Genomic DNA, 10,640 nt, shown 5'->3' on the forward strand with positions numbered 1-10,640 from the left:
TTAAGAAGAAAAGGGGATGCTTATATTTTTAGCACCAGATTGAAAAGGAGAGCTGAAAATGCATTGTTTATCTATACTAATTTCTATCTCTTCATATATTGTGTGCTGTTTTTGACCAGTGTTTTGAACCAGGTCACTTATCTTTTCCTCCAGGTTGAGTCAGATCAGTCTGTGAAGATGCCAGCTGGGGTGTCTTGGGCTCGGTACATCCGGATGTTAGGAGCCAGTGTTTTGGCCATGTTTGCAGGAGCACAGGCTGTCCATCAATACTACCTGCCTGATCTGGTGAGGGACAAAATTAAGCCTTAGGTATCAACAGAAGTAAACAAAGGCCAAAACTGGAAGCTTCTATTTACCAAATCGACCCAGGATTGTACTATACTGTCTAGTATGGGAAAACATTGTCAAACATTGGCCTGGTCGAACAAACACTTCAGTCTATCCCATGCAGAGACCTTCATCAAGGATGCCAAGATTTAGGTTTTCTGGTCACCAGAAAAGTGAAGCCAAAATTCAGGGAGTTGTTTTCTTTGGTCCTGAAATCCCTGAACTGGTGCATGACGATGAGTTCAAAAAGAAAGTGAGTAAGCAGCATGGGAAGCATTTGTGCAGGCTAACAGAGTTTTTTACATTCTCATCTCTCCTTTTTATCTGGAAATCTTGATGATGTCAGCAATGAACACGGGAAATGATTTTGTAGAAATATCAAAGTAAAAGAAAACCAATAGCAGCGAAAATTTAATCTGAGCATAAACTGCTTGTTCTTGCAGAGAGAGACGGGTGTGCGGTCCAAGCGTATAAGCAAGTGCCTTAAACCTTTTTGGAGCACACCGACTTCTTTTTATTTGGAATTTAATTAAACAGAAATAATCTTTAAAACAATTTTGGTGGTACATTCTTTAAATTCCAGATGTTTTATTATTATATTACACTGATATTGAAAAGTTTCAGAATGTCAGTGACGTGTATCTCAGAAATCTGATCAGTAAGCTTATATCGGATCGATAAAGAGCTGACGTTGTGAAGTTATAAGTAGCAAACAAAAAATATTTTTTGTAGAGCAGTGTTATGACCAGTTTTACAGCCTCCTTACTGACAAAGACATTACCATTGGCCCACCATACTATATGAAAGTACATCTTTATTGTTTCCTTTGATTTCAAAGGAAGACTGCAGTCTTTCTTTGTATTGATGTTGCCTTAATGTGGGAAAAAAAGATAATGTTGAAATCACAACAACAGTCTTCTCAAGGCGCTTTATATTGTACAGTAGATCGTACAATAATAGATACAGAGAAAAACCCAACAATCATATGACCCCCTATGAGCAAGCACTTTGGCGACAGTGGGAAGGAAAAACTCCCTTTTAACAGGAAGAAACCTCCGGTTGAACCAGGCTCAGGGAGGGGCGGCCATCTGCTGTGACCGGTTGGGGTGAGAGAAGTTTGCGTTTACTACCTGTTGTGGTGGTCACTCAAAATCCATCAACTCAGCCATTCTGCTGAGCATCACATCAAAAATGGCATCACTGCCAACCCAGACACCTCAAGCTGCTGTCACTGTTTCTCAGCTGGAAGTATGTTGATGTCCGATTCTTTGGTTAGAGTTGACATATTATGCAGGGAAATTGTGGTTGGAATTTGTGAGCAGTTTGTATTCACAGATGCATCCAACCAATGAGCTTTCACCTGTCAGGCTGAGTTAAACGTGCTTGCTGTTCTCTTTCAGAGTATACCAGACGTCCCACCAAAGCCTGGTGAGTTTCGAACGGAGCTGCAGGGCTACAAAGTCAGAGAAGAAGCCTTAAAGAAGGTTAAATCTGAACGAGATACCGGCTGATGTGGATCTACATCCTCTGTGTGACAGACACTGAAAGAAGCGGATAGCACTAGCCCCACTATGTCATGTGTGGGATGTCTGCACATAAATATCTTCTGTGGTTTCTTCTAATGGGACAAACAGGAGAAGAATAAAGTACCATACCATTGGCTATCAGGGATCTTAAGGATCTTATCCGGATTGTCTCCCTCCCCCCCCCCCCCGCTGTTATTGCATTTCTTCTTCCTTCTTGAATGTGTTTGCATTGTTGAAGTGCAAAATACTCTGAGGTTTTAATCATGAAAACATATAGTGGGAGTTGGAGTCATGAAAGAGTTTATGGCCTCCACCATGGAGATAAAAATGTTTTCAATTAAAAAAAGACATCAAACAAGAATTTTGGCAGCACTTTGTGGTACATGAGAGTGATTTAAACTGAAATGCATACAATTTCCTTTTTTGGAACAAAAAAATTTAATAGATATTTTTTTGGGCGGGGGAGTTGTTCCACTCATTGGATGACAGCATGAGACATGATTTTTAATGTTGACTGTAATTGGTTAGGGAGGGGGATATGAAGTGTTCTTAGTATAGTGTGGCATGCAATGCATTCATTTGATCACATTTTTTGTTGTATTCAAGCTTGAAGTGCTTTTCATCAAAATAGCTTTTGACAGTCCTTTTTTTTTTAAGATCACAAGTCTAAACTCCTACATGTTGGCAGGCGTAAAGTTTAAGTTAAGGTTAAATAACAATGGAAATAATGCCTTTCAATTGATAAGTGCTACAGAGAAGTAGAGTGTCAAATTATTTTTTACGAAGGAGTACATAAGTAAAGTAATAAGACCCCAACACTGATTGTTTGAGGGAGCTCCTATCTATCAATACAAACTGACATTATAACTGAGAGGGTTAAACATAAGCCAAGATGGTGTTATAATTTCCAAAGGAGAAAGGTTTTTTTAAAAACTTTAATTTGGGCCTAGCTTTTACACATTTATTAATCGTGTTCAGTTGATAGTTATATAAATGCTGTTTAAATGGCTTTACCATGCAAGTATTGTAGATAATGCTTCAGGCAGCATATTTGATGGGAAGACTGGCTTCCAATCAAATATTATTGCCCTGCTTCTCTTCTGACCAGTTCATAAGCAAGTAAGGTTTATTTATGTAGCACTTTCCAAGAACAAACTTCACAATAAAGTACTTTACAAAGTGGTAAAAACCTGGTGGTCACAACAAAAGCACAGTCACCAGTACTTGTATTGCTCAGCACTGTTGGATAAGAATATGGCTAAGACAGAAGGAATGTAACTTAGTACGTTTACTCAAGTACTTTACTGAAAAACAGTACTTCATACTTTATTTACGTATTTCTGTGTTGTGCTACTTTCTGCTTCTGCTCCGCTATATGGATGCAGATGTCGTGCTTTGTACTCCATGCCGTACATTTTTAAATTGTAGGTTCGATAGTTTATAGACAGATCTTTTCTTCCCTGTTCATGGTTTCGGTGTGCCAACCCAGTGAAAACATCCTGGACACAGGCTGACCCCGACCTGCGTATCATAGCAACAGGTTCAAACAAAAGGGGAAAAGATGGCGGCGCGGAGGGAGGAAGACGCAGCTGTTTATCTGGAGAAACACAAACTCATCGAGCTTATGGACAACCTGACTAGCATGCTCTTCTTTTACAGACCCGGTTAGAGCTTATTTGGTCTTTTCTTATACAGACACTGCATCCGGTTGTGCTAAAAACAAAAAGCTACTGCAAAATCTGGAAAGTTAGCTCATATGTACTTACTGGGAAACTAAAGGACTAAAACACCTGTTTGTTTACCCAGAACAGTTTTTGAGCAGGGGATTATAATGAACTGAAATCCAGCTGTAAAATATTGCAGACATAGCCTTTGTTGCTCTACATACTTATTTTGTGCTAGATAAAATATTCATTGGTTAACTGCTCTTTCTCTTGAGAGAAATGTCTGTTTTGTGTTACTCTAACATGGTACTAACATTTTGCTTTTAATTTTCATCACCATATGTCCACCATGATTGTTTTGTTTTACATTGTTTCTTGTGTATTTTTTCAGAGAAACCCAGGGAGTTTCTTATTGAAAAACTGGAGCAGCTAAAGCTGTCTCAACAGAGTGGTGTGATTGGGCCAAATCTGTTCGATGACTCTAACCTGGATGTAGTCTTTAGGATTATGGACCCTGATAATAAACAATACATCTCTTTTGTCCAGTACAAACAAGGTGAGTGCTGAACTACAGGGACAGGAAGCGACACCTTAAATACTTGGGATGGAGCTGAATGAGACGTAAAATGAAGGAATCAACAATGAAGCACTGTTGCTTTACAACCCAAAGATACTGGGTTCAAATCTAGTCTGGGGCCTTTCTGTGACGAGTTTGAACGTCCTCCCCTTATTGTTACTGCGGTCAAGTGAGCCCTCACTTACGAAGTCGCAGTCAAGCTAGCCGCCCCGCCAGCCGCACCTAAAATGTTGTTGCACTACTCTTACGCATATTACGGTATAGGTGCCGACTGGCTTAGAAACGCAGTGTTTTGTGTCCTGACACTATTTTACTTCACAATCCACTCCCAGTTTTGGTTAATCTCCACTTTCACCCCTGTGATCCACAGCCCAAATTACTGTATGATTCAGAGAAAATTAACAATAAAATTTACCCAATTTACTCAACTATACTTTTAATGTCCTCATCTTTGAACTCAGATTACAGGAAAACTGAAAGAGGTGACGCAGATATCTCACTGGATTCTGACTCTGGGTGACCCCCACTCTGCACCCTGTGATCCACAGCAAAAATTACTGTACAGTTTTTGAGAAAATTGATAGTAAAATCTTCCCATTTTGCTTTACTGTACTCTACATATTGACATCTTTGAGCTCCGATTACAGGAAAACTGTAAGAGGTGACGCAGATATTTCACTGGATTATGAATCTAGGCCATCTCCACTCTTCACCCTGTGATCCACAGCCAAAATTACTGTACGGATTTTGAGAAAATTGATAGTAAACTTTGCACAATTTACTCTACTGTACTCTATATATTCTCATCTTTGAGCTCAGATTACAGGAAAACTGTAAGAGGTGACGCAGATATCTCACTGGATTATGACTCTGGGTGACCCCCACTCTGCACCCTGTGATCCACAGCAAAAATTACTGTATGGATTTTGAGAAAATTCATAGCAAAATCTTCCCATTTTGCTTTACTGTACTCTATATATTGACATCTTTGGCCTTAGATTACAGGAAAACTATAAGAGGTGACGCAGATATCTCACTGTATTCTGACTCTAGGCTGTCGCCACTCTTCACCCTGTGATCCACAGCCAAAATTACTGTACGGTTTTTGAGAAAATTGATAGTAAACTTTGCACAATTTACTCTACTGTACTTTTAATATCCTCGTCTTTAACCTCAGATTACAGGAAAACTGTAAGAGGTGACGCAGATATTTCACTGGATTATGACTCTGGGTGACCCCCACTCTGCACCCTGTGATCCACAGCAAAAATTACTGTACGGATTTTGAGAAAATTGATAGTAAACTTTGCACAATTTACTCTACTGTACTTTTAATATCCTCGTCTTTAACCTCAGATTACAGGAAAACTGTAAGAGGTGACGCAGATATTTCACTGGATTATGAATCTAGGCCATCTCCACTCTGCACCCTGTGATCCACAGCCAAAATTACTGTACGGTTTTTGAGAAAATTGATAGTAAAATCTTCCCATTTTGCTTTACTGTACTCTACATATTGACATCTTTGAGCTCAGATTACAGGAAAACTATAAGAGGTGACACAGATATTTCACTGGATTCTGACTCTAGGCTGTCTCCACTCTGCACCCTGTGATCCACAGCAAAAATTACTGTACAGATTTTGAGAAAATTGATAGTAAACTTTGCACAATTTACTGTACTGTACTTTATATATTGACATCTTTGAGCTCAGATTACAGGAAAACTGTAAGAGGTGACGCAGATATCTCACTGGATTATGACTCTAGGCTGTCGCCACTCTTCACCCTGTGATCCACAGAAAAAATTACTGTACGGTTTTTGAGAAAATTGATAGTAAACTTTGCACAATTTACTCTACTGTACTTTTAATATTCTTATCTTTGACCTCAGATTACAGGAAAACTGTAAGAGGTGACGCAGATATCTCACTGGATTATGACTCTGGGTGACCCCCACTCTGCACCCTGTGATCCACAGCCAAAATTACTGTACGGATTTCTGATAAAATTAAATCCTATTCCATTACCAAACAAAATGAGTTCATTGAAGTATTTGCTTAACTACAAGAAATGTCTTTCCACACACAATTTAAATTTTTCAAAATGTCATTCACACACCACCTCAAGTATCAACTTCAGTTTTAGACATTATTTATTCAGTGCTTAATCACAACAATAGTCAACTTAAGGCACTTACATAATAAGTTAAACCTTACAATAATACATACAGAGAAAAACCCAACAATCATATGACCCCCTATGAGCAACAGTGGGAAGGAAAAACTCCCTTTTAACAGGAAGAAACCTCCGGCAGAACCAGGCTCAGGGAGGGGCGGCCATCTGCCTCAACCGGTCAGGGTGAGAAATTACATTTCTCAGATTACTGATTTCTCATATTACTACTACACAGTTTAGATACACTCAACAAAAATATAAACGCAACACCTTTGTTACTGCTCCCATTCCCCATGGGATGGACGTAGAGACCTAAAATTCATTCCAGATACACAATATAACCATCCCTCCCAAACAGTGGTCACAAATCAGTCCAAATGTGTGGTAGTGGGCACATCTGCCATATTGAGATAATCCATCCCACCTCACAGGTGTGTCACATCAGGATGCTGATCTGACATCATGAGTAGTGCACAGGTGTACCTCAGACTGCCCACAACAAAAGGCCACCCTGGAATGTGCAGTTTTGTCTCACAGCAAAATGCCACAGATGCCACAAGCAATGAGGGAGCGTGCAATTGGCATGCTGACAGCAGGAATGTCAACCAGATCTGTCGCCCGTGCATTGAATGTTCATTTCTCAACCATAAGCCGTCTCCACAGGCGTTTCAGAGAATATGGCAGCACATCCAACCGGCCTCACAACCGCAGACCTCGTGTAACCACACCAGCCCAGGACCTCCACATCCAGCAGGTTCACCTCCAAGATCGTCTGAGACCAGCCACCCAGACAGCTGCTGGAACAATTGGTTTGCACAACCAAACAATTTCTGCACAAACTGTCAGAAACCGTCTCAGGGACGCTCAACTGCATGCCCGTCGTCCTCATCGGGGTCTTGACCTGACTCCAGCTCGTCGCCGTAACAGACTTCTGTGGGCAAATGCTCACATTCGATGGCGTCTGCCACGTTGGAGAGGTGTGCGCTTCACGGATGAATCATGGTTCACATTGTTCAGGGCAGATGGCAGCTGAGAATGTCCCAGTTCTTGCATGGCCAGCATACTCACCGGACATGTCACCCATTGAGCATGTTCGGGATGTGCTTGACCGGCGTATACGACAGCGTGTACCAGTTCCCACGAATATCCGACAACCTCGCACAGCCATTGAAGTGGAGTGGACCAACATTCCACAGGCCACAATTGACAATCTGATAGACTCCATGCGACGATGTGTTGCACTGCATGAGGCAAATGGTGGTCGCACCAGATACTGACCGGTTCTGGGTCCCCAGACCCCCAATAGCGCAAAAAACTGCACATTCCAGGGTGGCCTTTTGTTGTGGGCAGTCTGAGGTACACCTGTGCACTACTCATGATGTCAGATCAGCATCCTGATGTGACACACCTGTGAGGTGGGATGGATTATCTCAATATAACAGATGTGCCCACTACCACACATTTGGACTGATTTGTGACCACTGTTTGGGAGGGATGGTTATATTGTGTATCTGGAATGAATTTTCGGTCTCTACGTCCATCCCATGGGGAATGGGAGCAGTAACAAAGGTGTTGCGTTTATATTTTTGTTGAGTGTATCTAAACTGTGTAGTAGTAATATGAGAAATCAGTAATCTGAGAAATGTAATTTCTCACCCTGACCGGTTGAGGCAGATGGCCGCCCCTCCCTGAGCCTGGTTCTGCCGGAGGTTTCTTCCTGTTAAAAGGGAGTTTTTCCTTCCCACTGTTGCTCATAGGGGGTCATATGATTGTTGGGTTTTTCTCTGTATGTATTATTGTAAGGTTTAACTTATTATGTAAGTGCCTTAAGTTGACTATTGTTGTGATTAAGCACTGAATAAATAATGTCTAAAACTGAAGTTGATACTTGAGGTGGTGTGTGAATGACATTTTGAAAAATTTAAATTGTGTGTGGAAAGACATTTCTTGTAGTTAAGCAAATACTTCAATGAACTCATTTTGTTTGGTAATGGAATAGGATTTAATTTTATCAGAAATCCGTACAGTAATTTTGGCTGTGGATCACAGGGTGCAGAGTGGGGGTCACCCAGAGTCATAATCCAGTGAGATATCTGCGTCACCTCTTACAGTTTTCCTGTAATCTGAGGTCAAAGATAAGAATATTAAAAGTACAGTAGAGTAAATTGTGCAAAGTTTACTATCAATTTTCCCAAAAACCGTACAGTAATTTTTTCTGTGGATCACAGGGTGAAGAGTGGCGACAGCCTAGAGTCATAATCCAGTGAGATATCTGCGTCACCTCTTACAGTTTTCCTGTAATCTGAGCTCAAAGATGTCAATATATAGAGTACAGTACAGTAAATTGTGCAAAGTTTACTATCAATTTTCTCAAAATCCGTACAGTAATTTTTGCTGTGGATCACAGGGTGCAGAGTGGGGGTCACCCAGAGTCATAATCCAGTGAAATATCTGCGTCACCTCTTACAGTTTTCCTGTAATCTGAGGTTAAAGACGAGGATATTAAAAGTACAGTACAGTAAATTGTGCAAAGTTTACTATCAATTTTCTCAAAATCCATACAGTAATTTTGGCTGTGGATAACAGGGTGCAGAGTGGCGACAGCCTAGATTCATAATCCAGTGAAATATCTGCGTCACCTCTTACAGTTTTCTTGTAATCGGAACTCAAAGATGTCAATATGTAGAGTACAGTGAAGCAAAATGGGAAGATTTTACTATCAATTTTCTCAAAAACCGTACAGTAATTTTTGCTGTGGATCACAGGGTGCAGAGTGGAGATGGCCTAGATTCATAATCCAGTGAAATATCTGCGTCACCTCTTATGGTTTTCCTGTAATCTGAGCTCAAAGATGAGAATATATAGAGTATAGTACAGTAAATTGTGCAAAATCTACTATCAATTTTCTCAAAATCCGTACAGTAATTTTGGCTGTGGATCACAGGGTGCAGAGTGGAGATGGCCTAGATTCATAATCCAGTGAAATATCTGCGTCACCTCTTACAGTTTTCCTGTAATCTGAGGTTAAAGACGAGGATATTAAAAGTACAGTAGAGTAAATTGTGCAAAGTTTACTATCAATTTTCTCAAAAACCGTACAGTAATTTTGGCTGTGGATCACAGGGTGCAGAGTGGGGGTCACCCAGAGTCAGAATACAGTGAGATATCTGCGTCACCTCTTACAGTTTTCCTGTAATCTGAGGTTAAAGACGAGGATATTAAAAGTACAGTAGAGTAAATTGTGCAAAGTTTACTATCAATTTTCTCAAAATCCGTACAGTAATTTTGGCTGTGGATCACAGGGTGCAGAGTGGGGGTCCCCCAGAGTCAGAATCCAGTGAAATATCTGTGTCACCTCTTACAGTTTTCCTGTAATCAGAGCTCAAAGATGTCAATATGTGGAGTACAGTAAAGCACAATGGGAAGATTTTGCTATGAATTTTCTCAAAATCCGTACAGTAATTTTGGCTGTGGATCACAGGGTGCAGAGTGGGGGTCACCCAGAGTCATAATCCAGTGAGATATCTGCGTCACCTCTTACAGTTTTCCTGTAATCTGAGCTCAAAGATGAGGACATTAAAAGTATAGTTGAGTAAATTGGGTAAATTTTATTGTTAATTTTCTCTGAATCATACAGTAATTTGGGCTGTGGATCACAGGGGGGAAAGTGGAGATTAACCAAAACTGGGAGTGGATTGTGAAGTAAAATAGTGTCAGGACACAAAATACTGCGTTTCTAAGCCAGTCGGCACCTATACCGTAATATGCGTAAGAGTAGTGCAACAACATTTTAGGTGCGGCTGGCGGGGCGGCTAGCTTGACTGCGACTTCGTAAGTGAGGGCTCACTTGACCGCAGTAAATTGTTTCTCTTCACAGACCTCAAAATTATGTAGCAAATGTATTCATTCTTTATATAGCAAAATGTTATTGTAATAATAATAACCATTCATCCCCACAGCTTTGACAATGATGGGCATAAAAGACATCAATGAATGTCCCGATGGTGTAAATGAAGATCGGATATCCCATGAGACGTTCAAAATAGAAGCGTAAGTAGAGCTTAGCAGTGGTACAAACACAGTGTTTACCAGAATTTTAATACGCAGCGTTTTGCGAGGGCGATTGTTAACTTATTTTTCTGTTACAGGACACAAGGTCTGGAGAGGTGCTCAGCAACTTATGTACAGCTGTGAAGTGTTGAGGCTACTGCCCAGCCCAGCTTTGAACTGTTTAGTTTGAAATGTTAAAATGTGTATCTTTATCTACCAATAAATTCAAACCAAAAAAGGCACAGCATTAATGGTTTGTTTTTGCCTTTGTTTGTAGTCAATACAGCCTGTTGAAATGACCTCTGTCTGTCATTATCCA

The 10,640-nt window shown here is 40.5% G+C and overlaps 1 protein-coding gene across 3 annotated transcripts; it reads left to right on the forward strand.

Annotated features, from left to right (window-relative positions):
- The first annotated feature begins 291 nt into the window (after positions 1-291).
- efcab10 (EF-hand calcium binding domain 10) lies at positions 292-10,568 on the forward strand. 3 transcript variants are annotated; one of them, XM_080303782.1, is made up of 6 exons: positions 292-580; positions 771-1,575; positions 1,728-3,517; positions 3,909-4,073; positions 10,231-10,321; positions 10,420-10,568. In XM_080303782.1, the coding sequence occupies exons 3-6, from the start codon at positions 3,415-3,417 to the stop codon at positions 10,463-10,465; spliced, it is 405 nt and encodes a 134-aa protein (XP_080159908.1). In that variant the 5' UTR covers positions 292-580; positions 771-1,575; positions 1,728-3,414; the 3' UTR covers positions 10,466-10,568. The 3 variants fall into 3 exon arrangements, with proteins under 3 accessions (XP_080159908.1, XP_026030919.1, XP_080159907.1); XM_026175134.2 differs by lacking the exon at positions 771-1,575; XM_080303781.1 differs by lacking the exon at positions 292-580 and having other exon boundaries at positions 590-1,575.
- Positions 10,569-10,640: the final 72 nt, after the last annotated feature.

The sequence above is a fragment of the Astatotilapia calliptera genome, chromosome 7, assembly GCF_964374335.1.
Source record: "Astatotilapia calliptera chromosome 7, fAstCal68.1, whole genome shotgun sequence".
Lineage (NCBI taxonomy): Eukaryota > Metazoa > Chordata > Actinopteri > Cichliformes > Cichlidae > Astatotilapia > Astatotilapia calliptera.